Source organism: Brachycentrus maculatus, unplaced genomic scaffold (assembly GCF_059751285.1).
Source record: "Brachycentrus maculatus isolate JH-2025_06_01 unplaced genomic scaffold, ASM5975128v1 h1tg000509l, whole genome shotgun sequence".
NCBI classification, from domain to species: Eukaryota; Metazoa; Arthropoda; class Insecta; order Trichoptera; family Brachycentridae; genus Brachycentrus; species Brachycentrus maculatus.
This window is the reverse complement of record NW_028281255.1, coordinates 70,318-89,455: the sequence shown is the minus strand read 5'-3', so window position 1 is coordinate 89,455 and position 19,138 is coordinate 70,318. Positions and strand designations below refer to the sequence as shown.

The following is a 19,138-nucleotide window of genomic DNA, read 5'->3' as shown; positions in this document are numbered from 1 at the left end:
ATATATATATATATATATATATATATATATATATGCGTCTTAAAACGTCGTACGTAAAATACGGTACTTTACAGTCAAATACAACATAATTATTTTTTTTTAAATAAAATACTAGTAGGTCTTTTTCCAAGCTGCGTCCATTTTGCTCTACATAATTTTTTTTAAGTCGTTAACTTTCTTATTTGATTGAGAATTTTCACAAAGAAAACGTGTCCGCAGAATGTTAGAATTCTGTCAGGAAATTACTCTTTAATGACATCATACTCGAGATCAATGAAGATATTGTTACATTTCTGGGTCGGTATGCCGCGAGCCAGCCGTAAGACACGAGGCATGAGGCGTAAGGCACGTGGATGTGCTAGTCAGCCGTCAGCTGTTCCCGGGATAACTAAGACATCACTCTAATACGGAAATCCAAGCTACTAAAATAAAACAAAGGGAATATAAAAACAAATGAAAACACGACTCAAAGTTTCCCAAACATTTGTAATAAGAGTCACGATTTTAAAATATTTTAAAACGTTACCAATTGTCCAATTAACGTGTATTAGATCTGACAGGACCGTACAAAATGGACCCCGAAAATTCATAAAGATGAAGACCTTGGAAAAATAAAATAGGCGTCCGACGACATAATCCGACTTCTCCTAAGGAGTTTTACGTAGTTCCTCCCAGCAATGAGCAAATGCTGAGAAGTTCATGATTGGTCCACATTAAATTATCTCTCCTGTTCCCAACACAGTTCAAAATAAAACAATTTTGTAGTAAGAAGAAACAAAAATCCAATTAATGATATTTAAAAATCTTGTAAATAATAAACAAATAAATTTAAGCACAACTCCCATCTATTTTTTTTTTTTAAACTGATGGAATATAATATTTAATGTGCGAGAAATGTAACCCCATTTACAACTCCCATGTAAAATGAATAAAATATTATGATATAATATAATAATAAAATCGTGAGAAATCTAACCCTAGATTTGTGACATTAATAAGAAAGGTAAATAAATACAACTCGCATGTAAAATAAATAAAATATTATGATAAAATATAATAATAAAGTCGTGAGAAATCTAACCCTAGATTTGTGACCTTAATAAGAAAGGTAAATAAATACAACTCCCATGTAAAATAAATAAAATATTATGATATAATATAATAATAAAGTCGTGAGAAATCTAACCCTAGATTTGTGACCTTAATAAGCAAGGTAAATAAATATAACCCCCATGTAAAATAAATAAAATATTATGATAAAATATAAAATAAAGTCGTGGGAAATCTAACCCTAGATTTGTGACCTTAATAAGCAAGGTAAATAAATACAACTCCCATGTAAAATAAATAAAATATTATGATAAAATATAATAATAAAGTCGTGAGAAATCTACCCTAGATTTGTGACCTTAATAAGCAAGGTAAATAAATACAACTCCCATGTAAAATAAATAAAATATTATGATATAATATAATAAAAAAGTCATGAGAAATCTACCCTAGATTTGTGACCTTAATAAGCAAGGTAAATAAATACAACTCCCATGTAAAATAAATAAAATATTATGATATAATATAATAATAAAGTCGTGAAAAATCTAACCCTAGATTTGTGACCTTAATAAGAAAGGTAAATAAATACTACTCCCATGTAAAATAAATAAAATATTATGATATAATATAATAATAAAGTCGTGAGAAATCTAACCTTAGATTTGTGACCTTAATAAGAAAGGTAAATAAATACAATTCCCATGTAAAATAAATAAAATATTATGATAAAATATAATAATAAAGTCGTGAGAAATCCACAATAGATTTGTGACCACAATTCTAGAATAAGGTTTAAATAAGCAATGTTTAAAATAAATATATAAATGTCTTTTTATGTGCTTGTATGAATATGTCTGTTGAATAATCGGAACAGCTAAGAATTGGTGCATTCGAAATGAGATGTTGGCACCAAATCAAATTCCCATAGCGCCTTGGACTGCCTTTGCACTAACGACTCTATCATCAACAAACTGGGTGTGAAAAAACTCCATCCAATCTGTCAGCGAACTCTACAATGCTTTGATCATGTCATAAGTAGAGCCCACAGACAACACAGAAAGAGTTGTGATAACTTTTATGGTGAAAGGAAGAGGATCGCGTAAAAGAGTTCTAATAATCACTTTGAGAATCACTGCTTTGGAGATTTTAAAGACCGATTTTAATTAGAGCATATAACTGTCAGAGCATTTGTAAAGGAAAATATAAAATAGTAATTCATGCTAAAATATTTGGCACCAAATATCTATTTAAATAGATTAACTCATATTCTATCAAGTCTTTTGGCGTTCTAAAAATACGTAACACAATAACAATTTGTTATTCTCGGCTTAAGTTATTTATTGATTTTTATTGGAACTTTGTTATTGTATAAAAAAAATCACTCCGATATAGAGTTACAATGGATATGATGACTTGTTGTACATTTTTCCTTAATTTGTTTTACTTGCACTCGTTATTTGGAAATTTATCTATTTCGTCACAAAGAAATTGATTAAAATCGAAAGTAAAGCATAAACTGTATATAGTAAAACTAACTAACTAACTAACCATCACGCCGCTGCCCCGCAGGGGTAGGCAGAGAGAATCGAACGCCACACCACTCTGTCTTTGCAAACATTCTTTGCCTCTTCTACATTCATGCATCTCCTCATACATACCCGACGATTATTACGACTCCTGACCCGGCCGCTTTTAAGTATTTGACATACCTGATTGTGCCAAGTTTTCCTCGGTCGTCCTCTGCTTCTTTTTCCAATTACATTCGCCCCATAAATTTGTTTAACCGTTCTTTCTTCACTCATACGCTCCACATGTCCAAACCATCTCAACACACCTTTCTTAATTTAATCGATAATGCTTATCTCAGCCTTACATTCTTTCCTTACTTCATCATTCGAACATCTATCAAACATCGTTTTGCCACACATTCGTCTGAGGGATCGCATTTCGACTGCATTCAGTCTGCTTTCATCCTTCTTTTGCCAACTCCATGCTTCGCTTCCATACATAAGGAATATAGTAAGTAAGTAAGTGCTGTATATAGTAAGTGCATTAAATTTGAATTATTTTAATATTTTAAAAGCAGTAGAAATATTAGTACTCGTTTGCCTCCGTGGTGTAATGGTTAGAGTGTTTAGCTAAAGCGCTGGAGGTCCCGGGTTCGATTCCTAGGGGGGGGGTGTGAAAATAAATATTTGTGATTTTACACTTAAATATTTATTTAATATTACCCTGGACTACTCCCTGAAGCGCAGGAGCGATCACCTTGCCTTGATGTAAGTAATAATCAAGATAACACTGCATTAATACGATGCAGTGCCCTATGCACCATTTGGTGCGGATAAGGGTTAGAAGAAGTACTAGAATGTAGCTAATATTTTTTAATGACGGCATTTTTGTTGAGAAATGCTTGTAAAAAAAATATGGTTTTCTATGAATTATTAGTTGATGTACATCATCTTTCTATTTTATGTAAGGGTACAGATGTACATTACATAAAATACCTGACAAAATAAATGTTAGTTGTTTTTCACGGTAATGCTAGTGCCTGAAGATCAAGGCAGATCACCTTTCTTATGTTAACTATCAAAATAACACTGCAATACGATGCGGTGCTATCGCTAATGAGTTAGGATAAGGTCGAGAAAACAGAAGACTCGTGTCCGGACCCTAAAAGCTATGGATTTAATAATCTAATAATCGATAAGGCACTGCATCGTAACTATACGATGCTGTGCCTTATCGACGCCGACGTGACGACACAGTGTTATCTTGGAGCTAATAACATGAAACCAGGGTAATTAATCAATCAATCCTGCGCTTCGGCTCGTAATCCAGGGTAATAGTAAATCAGCTTATTAATTAAAAATCTCTTTCATTAATTTTATCCCTCCTGGGAATCGAATCCTGCACGGTAGCAAAACGAGCTGACTACAACTACACTAATGTATCAAATACGTCATCATGACACATGAACTCACTATACTCGTATAAATGACCACGTGGTGTGTCTAGACAATACAACCCAACACTAGACAAAGCAAAAATGTTATCATTTTCTCCTTATTCAATAATCGCTCCCCCATCCCCTAATATTTTAATAACAAGACTTTTTATAGATATCTCAAATAAATAACCGATCCTATTGAGGTGGGAACATGAAAGTCTGGACATGTACAGGGTTAACGACTTTTATTTATAGGTTTGGTATTTAATTTGTAGAACTCCATTTTTATTTCTGTATTAAATGTTAAATCAAACATCTTCACATTCGTTTAAAAATGCCATAATTAGGCGAAACAATTGTCACAAAATTGTATGTGTTATTTTAAACAATAAAATACAACTTAGTAGACTCAACAAATCAGTGTTTGATTTTAAATATATTACATAAAATTAACGTATTTTAATTAGGGCTCTCGTTGCCTGGTTTAAGTGATCACTTTATAACTGTAACATTCAGCATTCTACCCATGATTGACAACCACATTACTCAATTTCCGAAAAGTTTTATTTTTGCTTCCATTGAATATATCAATGTATTTTTTAGTAAAACTTTGTCTGTGTCATCTGTTGTTTAAATTGGAAAGTTGTTTCAGCAGAATCATTCATATTTTTTTTATTTCCAGGATTATTTTATTTGCTGAGAGACGTCCGAACATATCCTTTTCAATTTCGCTATACTTATTTTTTAAACCAGGTTTTAGATCAAATATGTATGATTAACTCCAAAGTCGACCAAATTCATAATTTTTTACCAAAAAATTGGACACGCTTAAATTATTTTAAATAGGACCAAATGAGGAAGGGTCGAGTAAGGAGTTGAGGGAGCTAAGGGAGAAGAAACCAAGTAAAAATTCCTCGTTTCTTGAAAGTCATAAATGAAGGTGCATTTTTCACATCAAATGGTAATTCATTCCAAAGGAACTACTGAAGAATGATGTATTACGATGAATGGAAAGTGTTTTCCCTTGAGAAGTGACAAATTATGATCTAATTAACTTTTTTTAAAGAATATTTTAATATTTATATAATTTTTTTTTAATAATATTATAAAATTAAAAAAAAAAAAAAAAGAACGACCAGCAAAGCGTCTATTTTAGATGCTTGTCTGCAGGTGGAATAGTAAGGATAGGGAAGGTAAATGTGAATAATACATCACAAACACCCAGACCCAAATGAAAATAAATCATTCTTTAATTCATTTTGCAACTGGCGGGAATCGAACCCGCGACGCGTCTACCCAACTACGAGCGTCTACCCAACTACGCCATGGCGCCTGCCTAATTATCACGCTGATTTCCCGCAGGGGTAGGCAGAGAGAATAAAATGCCACAACAATCTGTCGTTGCAATGAATCTCCAGATACCTACCGATTATTTCGACTTTTAACCTGACCGATTGCAAGTATTTAGCATACTTACAATATATGTATGATCATGCCAACAAACCAACTAATCATCACGCTGCTTCATCATCATGATCATGCCAAGTTTTCTTCGGCCTTCCTCTGCTAAAATGATACACAAATTCTTCAACAAGGTATTTACGAGTAGATGCATTGAGGTTGTAAATAATATTTTAAACTATTAAATGTATAAACGTCTGTGAATTAGGGGATCTGTAACCTCGTGGTGACTTGGCAACATTCCTATTAGCATAATTTTAACAAATCTTAATCGAGTACAGAATGAATTTTCTAAAGTTTCAGAAGAATAATGAGTATTTTAATGAATCTGTAATACTTGCTTACAATATCACCGTTGTTTTTTTTTTTACTAAAGTATTTTATTAACAACAGAAAGAATGAACTAATTAGTCTAGTTTTATCGTGGTCATCTTAATAGTACACACGTTCCAAGTTCCAAAGGAAGAAATTACTTACATAACCCAGATTCCTAATTTTTTAATGTTCACTTGTAAAATATTATTGAAGACAGGCGCCGTGGCGTATTTGGGTAGACGCTCGACTACGAAACTCGCTTCGCGGGTTCGATCGAAGCTCCATTGGGGAAGAGGGACAGGATTTACAAATGAGTTTAAGTGCTCCTTAAAGTTTTTTGGCGACTTGACCCTTTGAAACGCTAAGTATTTTACAGATGCCTCAAATAAGCAAAACCTGGTTTTATATTAATTTTTAATTAAGTCATACTAAAATAGGTTCATTATACACTACTGACTTCTACATCAATATACAAAACAACATACATATTGTAGATACAATTCACAAAAAACACTGAATTGATTCCGCTGTAAATTGATAAGTTTGTTTCCATTTGATGGGAGATATAAAACTTGTTAGTACTAAATAACTAACTAACCATCACGCCACTTCTCCGCAGGGGTAGGCAGAGAAAATAGAACGCCACACCAATCTGTCTTTAGAAACTATCTTAGCGTCTTTCAAATTCATGCATCTCCTCATACATCTCCTCCTTTCTCGACGACTTTCGACTCCTGACCTGACTACTTTCAAGTATTTAAAATAGGCACTTAATCATACTAAGTTTTCCTTGGTTTTCCTTTAATTATTTGATTTGTTTTATTATTATTATTTTTCATCAGCTGTTTAGTGTAAGACGTAATAAAGTTGAATGTAGTATAAAGTACATATTATGTTAAGCGTGTGAAGCGCCCTTGAGGTAATATTTTACGAAAATGCCGCTTTATAAATTATCCAACTTTATTATTATTTTATGATTATTTATCGAGGCGGAACCATCGCAGGGGCCTTGTATTCGCGAAGCACACCTTGAGAACCGCTGGGCTAATTTAAATTGTCAATTTTAGTATTACCCATTCACCTTGTTGAACAAATTCAATTCCAGAATATGTATTCTCTTAGATCTAATATACATTTTGCGGTGAATCCAAGACGGTTTTGTTCAAACGCGATTTTCAACAGACGGGATATATATATTTTAACATTATTTAAAGATTTAAACACGCGCGTCATCTCACTGTCATGTTTGACAAGTTGTCATGGGCAAAAACGATTTTTCTTGAGACCAGCTTCACAAGATTTGGCGAAACTTGAATTCCGAAATGGATTCGACACATTTTTTTTACACGCTTTTTGAAAGAAAAAAAAACATTTTAAACATTTCAGTAGTCGCGTGTAGTCGAATCGACCACATACCCGGTTGGTATTATAGATAATTAGTTGGTGGATGATTTCTCAATCGATTATTTGAGAAGGTAAAAAAATTGGGTAACCACAATTTGTGGCAATTATTTAGGATTAAGGTTATAGATATGATAAAAGAAAAATACCTGAGAGACGATTAGGATTCCATAAAAATATTATCATGTTTCTGAGGTTTCTTTGGGGTATAAAATAATTTATATCTTGAAAAAAGATAGTGTAAAAACAGGTAGTTTAGTGTAGCATATAGTCCAACATCTTGCAGGGAAAAAAAATGATGAAAAATGACGTGAGATTACGTGGAATACGTGTTTTGATGTTCAATCAATTGAGTCGGCACTTTTGTGTAAAGACCAACTTAATCTCGGTCCAATTAAGTATCGTTTACATAATGCAGATCTGTTTTAAGCATGATGCATTAGGTAGGATCATACATAAGCTCCATACAGCACCATACATTAGGTTGATGTATGTAAGAAAGATAGCTCAGAGACGATTAGAATTCCACGAAAATATAGTCAGGAAACCCCTAATTCTAAAAGGATGTCACAAAATTTGGATCTTTTACATAGAAAGATAGTTAAGTATTTAGTCCAATATCTTGTAGGTAAGAGAAATTGATGAAAAATATGGTTGATCAAATTAAAAGTGCATATTTGTATTTAGACTAACTTAATCTCAGTCCAGTTAAGTATCGTTTACATAATGACGATCTGTTAAACAATTAATATCTTTGGGCATGGTACATTACCTACATACAGCACCATACATTAGGTTGGATCTATGTAAGAAAGATAGCTGAGGGACGATCAAAATTCCACGAAAAAATAGTCAAGTTTTAGAGGTTTATATCAAATAATTTGCATCTTTTTTGGAGGAAGATAGTTAAACACATAGTCCAACATCTTGCAGGGAAAAGAAATTAATGAAAAATTATGTGTAATACATGTTTTAATGTTTTATCAATTAAGGCTGTAAGTTTGTGTAAAAACCAACTGAATCTCAGTCCAATTAAGTATCGTGTACATAATGAAGATCTGTTTTAGGCATGATGCATTAGGTTGGATCATATATTAGCTGCATACAGCACCATACGTTAGTTAGATCTATGTAAGAAAGATAGCTGAGAGACGATCAGAATTCCATAAAAATAAAGTTAAGTTAAAGAGGTTTCTACAATATAAGGGTATCAAAGAATTTTTGTCTTTCGCAGAGAAAGGTAGTTTATATCATAGTCCAACATCTTGCAGGGAAAATAAATTGATGAAAAATGACGTGTTTTAATGTTTAATCAATTAAGACTGCACTTTTGCGTGAAGACTTATTCAATCTCGGTCCGGTTAAGTATCGTTTACGTAATGGAGATCTGTTTTAGGCATGATGCATTAGGTTGGATCATATATTAGCTGCATACAGCACCATACGTTAATTTGATCTATGTAAGAAAGATATCTGAGAGACGATCAGAATTCCGTGAAAATATACTTATGTTTCAAAGGTTTCAAGAAAGATATCAAAGAATTCGCATCTTTTGTGGATAAATGTAGTTTAGCACATGGTCCAACATCTTGCAGGGAAAAGAAATGATGAAAAATGACGTGTTTTAATGTTTAATCAATTAAGACTGCACTTTTGCGTGAAGACTAATTCAATCTCGGTCCGGTTAAGTATCGTTTACGTAATGGAGATCTGTTTTGGGCACAGTGTGTTTTATTTCGGAGTGGAATTAACATATGCAATTTATCGTGCATCGGAGCACAGCTAGGGTCTTGGCGACGTCTCAAGACAAAAGCGTCCGCTTAAAGGTCGAACGCTCTGAGCCAATAATTCTGGATGGCTGACCGGGGATGCGGAAGGCGAATCGGACTAACTACATTGTCGGAAGATCAACCGGTGAAAATATAGGAGTTATTTCACCGCGGTGACGCGGATAAATGGGACAATGAACTCTTTGAGCTCCGTTTTTTTGTTGCAATTCTCAATATTTGCGGAATGAGCTGCAATAATTGAGAAAAACAGCATACGATGACGTCAGTAAATACAGCTCAAGTTTGTGAGATTTTTACAAACGTGTTTTGTAATAAATTAACTAACTTACTTTTAGACATTGTAGATTGAACTAAGAAACCGATAGTTCGCTCTTCGACATTAACTAACTAACCATCAAGCCGCTTTAACGCAAGGGTAGACAGAGAGAAAAGTACGCAACACCACTCTGTCTTTGCAAAACAATCTAAACTTTATCCGTATTTATACATCTCTTTATACATACTCCACGATTATTTCGACTTCTGACCTAACAGCTTTCCATTATTTGACATACTTTATCATGCCAAGTTTTCTTTGGTCTTTCTCTGCTTCTATTACCACATTACCAGCCTCATAAAATAATTGAACCATCCTTTACTCACTCAATTAATTCACGTACCCAAAGCATCTTAGCACACCTTTCATAATTTTATCAATAATCCTTATGTCAGCCTTGCATTCTTTCCTCATATCGCCATTCGAACACCTACCATACATCGTTTAAACGTACATTCGTGTGAGAGAGCGTATTTTAACTGCATTCAGTCTACTTTCATCTTTTTTTGCCAACTCCATGCTTCGCTTCTTCATCGTTGTGTACCTACTGCCATTTTAGCTTTCGCTGATAATTTAACTTTACTGTTATCAAGTTTTAAAAAATAATCTGAGTTGAATTGGTATTTTAATTCGATTAGCTTAAAATGTACAAACTTATCCAGTTATACCCGGCATATTACGATCATATTATTTTTTTCAACTCCATACTTCACTTACATACATTAGGGTTGGAACCAGACTTCATTGTTTATTGCCAGTTTAGCTTCAATATGTTGACATTTTTATTTAGATGGCTGTTGACTCGCTCGTACTATGTCACGAGATTCATCAATATATCTAGATGCTCCAAAATTTTGAGAATTGTGGTTGTACATAAATCGTGGGTAGAACTGGTAAATGTTACACGTGTGTAAAGTGATCACTTAACCTTTCCGGGAGTATGGACGTAAATGCTCGTCGCAGTCTGTCTGTCAGTTGGTATGATGTAACTTGCATAGCAATGACATCTGTGGATATTTGTATGTAATTTTGTTATAAAATAAAACCTAGAGATGGTTAGTTTTATTTTTATTTTTATTATTTTTACATAATTCTGTCTCTATAATATATAGATTTCATAAAAAATATCCTATGACGGTCCGTAATTATGTTCGTAAGCCCTTTAAATGCTCAGACTTCCATAAAAATTTTTAGCTATGTTGAGATGTCGAAAAAATGTATAAAATAACTCCCAAGTGGAAATAATTAATATTTGGACACACTAATAATAATATAATTCATAAACAAGTATTTGGACACACTCAAAATGTATTTAATGAGGTAAAATACTGGTAAATTATTGCACACATCGCTCACTCCTTTCAAGAACGTCATAAATCAAAAAACTTGATTTTTCAGGAGAACGTTTTTGAATTTTTAAATACTATACAATATATCAAAAATAAATATCCATCCACGTATCGAACTTTTTACTGTGCAACAGATCTTTTTAGGTAAAACCTGAAGGTTTTTTCTCTATTTGAAAATTATTTAGTATATTTACAAAAATAATTAAACAATACCTTTTCTTCAAAATGCAAAAACTACACTTTCTGCCCTGCGGCGGGTAAATATTAAGTTAAAAATATGCCGCTTTTGCTAAGATATAGTACATTTTCTGGGCATTTCGAAAATATGCACAACTGAAAATTGACGATTTTTGATTTATGACGTTCTTGAAAGGAGTGAGCGACATGTAAGTGCTGTTTGATTTATTGCTGGGTACAATTTGAATAATTTCATAATGTTGGCAGCCTCCAATAATGCGTATTTTAAATTTGTAACCTTGGTTTATCAACTAGTTCAGATAATATTATTTCTCTCAAAAGCACTACAGATATACAGGCATTTCGTCATATAACCGTGAAATAAATTAGTTCAACAAGACAAACATTTTGTATTTATTGGATACCTAAATATACTCATCATTGAGAATAATTTCTACGATTCAGCAATAACATTTCAGGGATAATTATCTACTTGATCTACTTACGTAATAATTTCTCACTATAATAGCATCAGGGCTTGTGGAAAACTAGTCTTTTGCAAGTCGAGGACTTCAATTCAAAACAAAGTCCATAAAGTAAACCCTCCTATAACGTTGAGATGGGTACCGCCTTGCAGGGAACATTATAAGGGGTTAATGTTTTAAATTGTATTTTTTTTTTACATTTTGACCAGCAAAAATAACTGAAATGAGTCATTTAAAATTGAAATACAATATTTAAAACATTTTTTTCCGAAACCGTAGTGTAATGGTCAGCGCGCTCGGCTACCGTTTTGGAGGTCCCGGGTTCGATTCCCAGAGGGGGGTCTTATAAATATAAGTGATTTTTTCACTCTAATAATTATTCAATATTACCCTGGACTGATACCTGAAGCGGAGGGCTGATCACCTTTCTTTCGTGTATTAACGATCAAGATAACACTGCGTTTATATGATGCAGTGCCCTATGCACCATTGGGGTGCGGATAAAGGCTCGAATGAATGTTCCCTCCCATAATGCGGTACCTACTTCAACTTCACATATAATTTTTGACCAAACGCATTAATCCTTTATCATTAATTTGCTTTGAATAAAAAAACAAGCTAAAATAAAAAAAGTATACTGATTACGAGGATATTCTTTGCAAAATGTGATTTCTATAATAGAAGGAGAAGAATCTACGATAACCACGAAAATCCAATAACCATTGTGTACAAAAATCAAATAAAACAGGAACAAAATTCCAAAAACTATTTAAAATCCATTTTTAATTTAAATTTCACACGGTAAATACCACTATTCGTTAAAATCTATTGCAACACGTGTTTCGGTGCATTCCGCGTCATTTTGAAACACCGTGTTCGAAAATGATGCGGAATGCATCGAAACATGTGTCATAATAAATGTTAAGAAATAGTGGTATTTGCCAAATGAATAGATATTTCCACAAAATGACTGCCGAATTAATTGATGAAATTATTAAAAATCCTTATTGTTTTAAATAATGGAGGAAATTTAAATATATTTTTAAAGTAATTTAAAGCCGGTTTTATGTTAAATTGCAATTATTTTGACTTATTATGTACGTAAAAGAGTTACTTATTTTAAAAAATTTCGGTTTTTTGATTCTGAAATTTTCATAAAACACCCTCATATTAATTTCTACTCTACATTTCTTTTTCTTTGGTTAACTCAAATGGCATTTGTTTCAGCTTGTGCATATTTGTTTCAATATGTATTCAGAATTACTTTTTTGTAAAGTCTAATTATTGTTTTTAATCAAGTTTAACTTATAATGTAATATTTAAAAACAACTGATTTTTTTCAAGATAATTTTCCCATCATTAGGTTTGAACCTTACAAAGTAAGATATGAACTACCCAAGGATAAATCGCTCACTCCTTTCAAGAACGTCATAATTCAAAAATCGCCAATTTTCAGTTGTTTTCGGAATGCCCAGAAAATGTACTATATCCCAGCAAAAGCGGCATATTTTTAACTTAATTTAAGGGAGAAATTGTTGTTTTTGCATTTTGAAGAAAAGGTATTGTATTATTTTTTTAATCATACTAAATATTTTTCAAATGTAGAAAAAACCTTCAGGTTTTACCTAAAAAGATTTGTTGCACAGTAAAAAGTTAAATAAGTGGCTTGATATTTAAAAACGTTGTCCTCAAAAATCAATTTATTTATGACGTTCTTGAAAGGAGTGAGCGAAATGTACAAAAAAGTTATTATTTTACCTTTGATGCTACCGTAGAGGTTGTCGAACAGCTGCGAGCAGTCTTCTGGAAGTTGGAAATTCTCGCTGATGACCTTGGAAGGAAGATCAGGCTCGATCCTTCCCTGATGGAGCTGGTGAGCGACCAGACGATGGTAGAGGCGGTAGGATTGACACCAGGAAGAGTGATCTGACGGCAAGTGCGTCGGATTATTTGCGCAGAAAGATACCTTTAGACAAAGCCAAAAGAAACATGTATGTATACTTACTGTGTTTGGGTCATGACATAGATTATGGAACTAATAATGTTTAATTATAACGAGTTACAATTTCTTACTGGTCGATAATATCACTTCTCTCACTTTTATAGACTCTCAATTCGATTACATAAACATACATTTGCATGTGTAATGCAACGACGGAAGGAGTAATTTGTGGTGATTTGATTAATAAAAAAATATTTGCGCTACCTAAAATTAATTTGTTTGAAAAACTTTGCGATGTGACAAAAAGTGAATATTTCATAATATGGCGAAATATTCGAAAAATTCTCCATACACGTCCTCAATAGCAATATATTTGCACCGCATAAAAAAAATTACCTACAAAAGCTTATACGAGTATTCGGACCACAGCTTATGTGTAGGTGATATGAATAGTCTTGTAAAACTACAATTTAAAATTGATACTCGTCTAAAATTTAACTTTTATTATTTTACACTAGTTAAACTCTTTCATTTATACACGGTATATATTCCATAATCTACATATTGAAAAAAAATTACATATTTTTAAATCACAGAGCTTCCCTAGAACTAATATTTCATTTTTTTAAATAAAATGTTCACAGACATCCAAATTCTAATAAACATGGACGCCAGACTGAAGTCCAAGCATAGACAAGAAGTGCTAAAAACGTAATAAGTGGATTAATCGGATATGAAAATGTATAGATACCATGGCGGTAAATATTTTTTAAATTACTTATTTAAAAAAAAAAAGTAAAATACTTTATCAAAAAGAGGAGTAAAACCTTCAGTATGACCCACGTTGGCTCAAAACAGTCATTTTACTCAATGTTAAAATAGAGAACATTTTTACTTAGAGAACTTACTTGTTCACACTGCTCGCAATCCTTGAGATTCTTGCTCTTCCATTCCCTGCACGAGGCCTGGGAGCAAATTCTGGGATACAGCAAGACTTCTTGTTCCCACGGGCACAATTTTCTTTTCAATATCTTCTCACATGATACGATCGCCTGCATTCTCAGGAGACGATAATCCTGTCCATTCAGAGACTTTGCGTCATTGTAAATGTGTTCAGAGGCTGAAAAAGCAATAATTATTCAATATTCACAAGTAATTGTAAGTATTTTTTTTTAATTAATATGGCTTGGGACCAACCTTTCACGTGAGAGAGGGTGCATATCGCATAGCACAAGGTTTGATGCTGCGACCAATCGTCATCTCTATGATTTTCTGTACAGTAACTAACTAAATGACAAAACCGGCAGACAACTCTGTCATCTTTTAGTTGAGCTTTGCAGACGTGGCAGGCGTTGGCAATGAAGACAGTCCTGAAACTGTATTTATACACAAATTCTTCATCTAAATCCTCGCTGAAACCCGCATTACTGGATCCAGCCACTTCAGATTTTGGCCTTATTTTCTGACTATCTTTCTTATCATGAGCCTTGGGCTCTTGTTTTGTTTTGTTTTTCTTTGTTGCTCCTCCGACTATTTTGGCTTCCTTAGACAAATCCTTTATTTTGTCATCTTGAATAATTGAACAGGCGTTGTCGACAATCTCGCATTGCGGGTCTTTATTTTTCTCTTTTTTGTAATCGTATTTACTAGATTTCGCAGGAGTGTTTGATGGACCATACAAGTTTTTTGACTGATTAGCAGGAGATTTTGTCCGAGGTTTATTACCCTCTTTACTAGTTCCTTGACTTTCTATTTGATTTTCGGGAATTTTTAGGATCTCGAAAGCGTTTGCTGTTGGTTCAACGGCAGGTTTTTCGATTGGTGGATCATTTTTTTCTTGTTTAGCATCTTGAAAAACTATATCTTTAAAGTCTCTTTTAGGTGGTTTATCTAAAGCACACTCACTTCCGCTACTTTTGTCTTTCAATTCATCGACAAGTTTTTCATCAGAGGTTTTAATTTCTGGAGCATTACCACCAGCTGTAAAAACGGCTTCTTTTGCCGCAATCTCCCCTTCAGTAGAATCAACGTGACTCTTATGTTTATTCTTCTTATCTTTTGCCCTCTTCACAGGCTTTGGAAGACCTACCGGAGAATCTGTACGACTATCAGTGGTTATGTTTTCTTCGGTGGGTTTTGAACTATCTTCTAGAGGTACTATTGGTGTTATTATCTCTTCTTTTATCGCAAATACTTCAAGTATATCTTCCTTCTTTTCAACTATATCAACAACTTTAGGTTCAGGTTTAGAGTCTGTTTCTTCAGATATCTTTGAGATAACTTTTGGTTCATTTTTATGCTCATCATGATGTTTTGACTTATTTTTATTATGTTTATTTTTTTCAGTTTTAGTTTTTGATTCTTCAGTTTTTGTTACATTTAATTCTTCGGGAGGAGTTTTAATATGTTTTTCGATAGTTATTTTGTCATCTGTAAGTTTTTGCTCTGAAACCTTTTCGGTTGGCTTCAATACACACACTTCTGCAATTTTATCTTTTTTCGTTTGGTCATGTTTTTCAGAATGTGGTTTGTCAGACTTTCCGCAACTCAAAAATGACGGTGGAATTTCAGACAAGAGTGCATTAATGATATCATCTGATACGGGGTTTTTAATAATCTCTGGTTTGTCTTCGGACGCTGTCTTGCATAATAACTGTTCTTTGATAGGCCTTCCTGGCGACGATTCCCTTTTCAGATCTGAAGAGGGTGTCAAAACTGGTGTTGCCATGAGTTTTATATCCGAAAGAGATGAAAGTTGTCCTAAAAGACATTTTTCTGGAGATGGTCCTTTTGGAACATTAATAGTTGTTGGATTCAATTGTAGGGTATTGGGACATTGAGGTTCATTTGGTTTAATATTTTTACTTTTCGGAGAAATTTCGATATTTTCCTCAGTTTCTGGTGTAGTTGAATGTAATAACTGTTCTTTTATTGTTGGTGATACTCTCGGACTTTTAGAACTTGGTGAAATTGATAACAATGATCGAGATGGCGATCGCCTTACATCTATTGGTTTAAATCCTAAACTAGATATATCTAATTGACATTGGCTTCCACTTGTTTTCCCCGTTTCCTCGGCGGAGTATCCAAATAACTGTTCCCGTACTCCCGGAGAACTTTCTTTTTTAGATATACCAGGTGAGGTCGGTTTATCCGTAGTTAATGAACATATCAAAGGCTTTGTGTCTTTCGGATTAATATCTAATTGACATTGGTCGATTTTATCCAAACTCTCTATTGTTGGTGAATGGAAAAGTTCTGTTGTAGATTTTTCGATTGGCGTTTCTTTGATCGGAGTAAAACCACACATTATTGTCTCACCCTTTTTGGTTTCTGTAACTTCACTCGGTTTCTCAGTTTCTAAAACAGGTGTACAAATAATTTCTGCATGTTTATCGGACTTTTTAGATTTTTTGTGTTTTTCTTTGCCTTTATCCTTTTCCTTCGCGGCGATTGATTGTTCAGAAGATTTTTCGCGATTAAATTCATCGATATTTTCTGTTAATGTTTTCTTGGTCTGTTCAACATCTGGTTTCTTTTCACTTGAATATAATTGTTCTGCTAAAATCATATCAGACTCACATACGATTAATTTTTGAAGTGTTTCTTCTATAGATGTTGCAAGTGAAGGAAACATATCGTCTACAATATTCGTATCAGTTACAGCGGGGGTTAGCTTAACCTTCAAAACATCTTTTCCAGTCAAATCACTTTCTTTGCTTTCTGTTACAATTGGTGATATTTTTTCGGAATCAGTTTTTACCGGAATTTCAGGGGCGGCTTGTTTATTTTTATTCGATCCTTGCTTATCCTTATTTTTATTTTTGCTCTCACATTTTGGCTCAGGTTTAGATTGAGCAACGATTGGATCTTTTTTCTCTTCTATTTTTTCTACCGATGGAGCGCCGATTACGTCAAGTGTTTGAGACACTTTTCCACACGAAACTGCACTTTCAGGAGCTATCTTTTCTTCTAATTTAGCACTTTCAAAACTTTCCTGAATATCCTTTTTTTTATTTTTTCCTCGCTTATTTTTTTCTGGTTTACCCTCTGGCGGACTCTCTACTTTACAAGCAACCTCCTCAGGTTTTGGCTTATTTTCACTTACCTCACATTTTTCTTCTAATTTTTCATTTTTTTGCTTAGCTTTTTGGTCAACTTGCGTTTCAGCGTCACACTTTTTATCACTAGATTTGATTTCTTCGATATTCTTTAGCGCTTCACTAGCACTTTTATCTATTTTTTCTTCAGTCTTATTGGCACCACCCTTCTTGTTTTTAGATTTCTTACTTTGATCAGGTTTGGGGACGTTTTCTTTTGTTTCTACAATTTCGGCAATTGGTGGTGGGCTAGTTACGGGTTTAATTTCAACTTTTTCTTCAGTTGTTATATCAGATTTATTTGCTTCTTCTTTGGGTTCTTCTTCTGTTTCATCTTGAGTGTTTCCATCACCGTGTTTCTTCTTTCTATTTCCTCGATTTCTTCTGGGTTTTACAGGGGTTTGGACAACTACAGGGTTATCAGTTGAAGGCACTGGCTGCGCAGCTATATCAATCGGTTTTATTTCGCTAGCTTGACTTGTTGCTGGCTGAACTTCTGGAGATTTTGGTGGTTCAGGTTTAGGATCGGGTATTGTAATCTGAGCCTCTTCTGCTTGAACGGGAACTTCCTTGGATGCGGAATTTTGCGGCGGAGATTTCGGTCCCTTTGGTTTATGGTGTTTCGCCTTCTTACTCATTTTGAAAAAGAAAACTTTTCACTTAACTCGTACTGCTTTACACTTTGACCGTAAGAGTTGCTAGCCGTGGGGCTACCCTTAGTGGACTGAGATAACTAAACCGTTTTTGGCAACCTATTCTTTGACGAGTAGATTAAACTTTATAGGCGAACGATTGACTGTCACGGTTTGGAACAAAGCCAACCATTTGATCCGTGGGACAGTGGTAAAATAATTTATTAAATAAACTTTATACAATGCAACTTTATAAAATACACTTTTAGTTCACATAAAACTACACATTTTATACAATAAGAATCATATTATATTTCAACGTGGAAGTTAACATTTCTATTGTGTTAACGCGTGATAATGGCGTAATGATGAAGCGTAAAATAATAACAAAACCTACTATTACTATCATCAGGGCGTTTCACTCCAAGGGTAGGCAGAGAGGATAAACACCACACTCTATCCCAACACACACTCTAGCTTCCTTTTTCAAACATACAAATCATACGTGTGCTCTGGTTACGTATAATTTTGATTAAGACCGAATTTTTTGGTAAGGCCTACACTAAGAAGAAGAAGAAGAAGAAGACCTTGACAACGAGGTGATATAAAAGGTGTTGTAGAAATATTAATAAATATTTCTGTATTATTTTCTTCCAGGAACTGTTTCGCTTTCCTAATTAAATTATTTTTTGTATGTATGTATTATCGGAACATACTCGTATATATGTTGACAACATTTTAAGTATGTCCAAATACTCCAACTATAGGAGTTATTTTTTATTTTATTTTTTGACATCTCATCAAAGATGAAGAAGAATATGGAAATCTGGAAATTTACGGGGCTGACGACCGTCATAGGCTGGTTGTGTAAAGTGATCACTTAAACCAGTCTATGGCGATCGCCAGCCCCGTAAATGCCCAGACTTCCATATTCTTCTTCATCTTTGATGAAATGTCAAAATATATATATATATATATATATATATATATATATATATATATATATATATATATATATATATATATATATATATATATATATATATATATATATATATATATATATATTTTTTTTATTCATTTAATATAAGTATTTACATTTTTATTTATAACATAATACATTTGAATCATTTATACATATGGAGAACTTTTATATTTCGATTCGCTGTG

General features: G+C 33.3%; 1 protein-coding gene across 1 annotated transcript in view; it reads right to left on the bottom strand.

Moving 5' to 3' along the window:
* LOC148301874 (uncharacterized) overlaps positions 1 to 18,089 on the bottom strand; it is a 31,527-nt gene extending 13,438 nt beyond the window's left edge. Inside the window, exons 1-3 of the mRNA XM_088272559.1 lie at positions 14,434 to 18,089; positions 14,145 to 14,356; positions 13,053 to 13,260 (exon numbers count right to left, since the gene is read on the bottom strand). Coding sequence (XP_088128685.1) covers positions 13,053 to 13,260; positions 14,145 to 14,356; positions 14,434 to 17,974 — 3,961 coding nt within the window. The 5' untranslated portion in view covers positions 17,975 to 18,089. The remainder of the gene's footprint in view (positions 1 to 13,052; positions 13,261 to 14,144; positions 14,357 to 14,433) is intronic.
* Between the last annotated feature and the right edge of the window lie 1,049 nt (positions 18,090 to 19,138).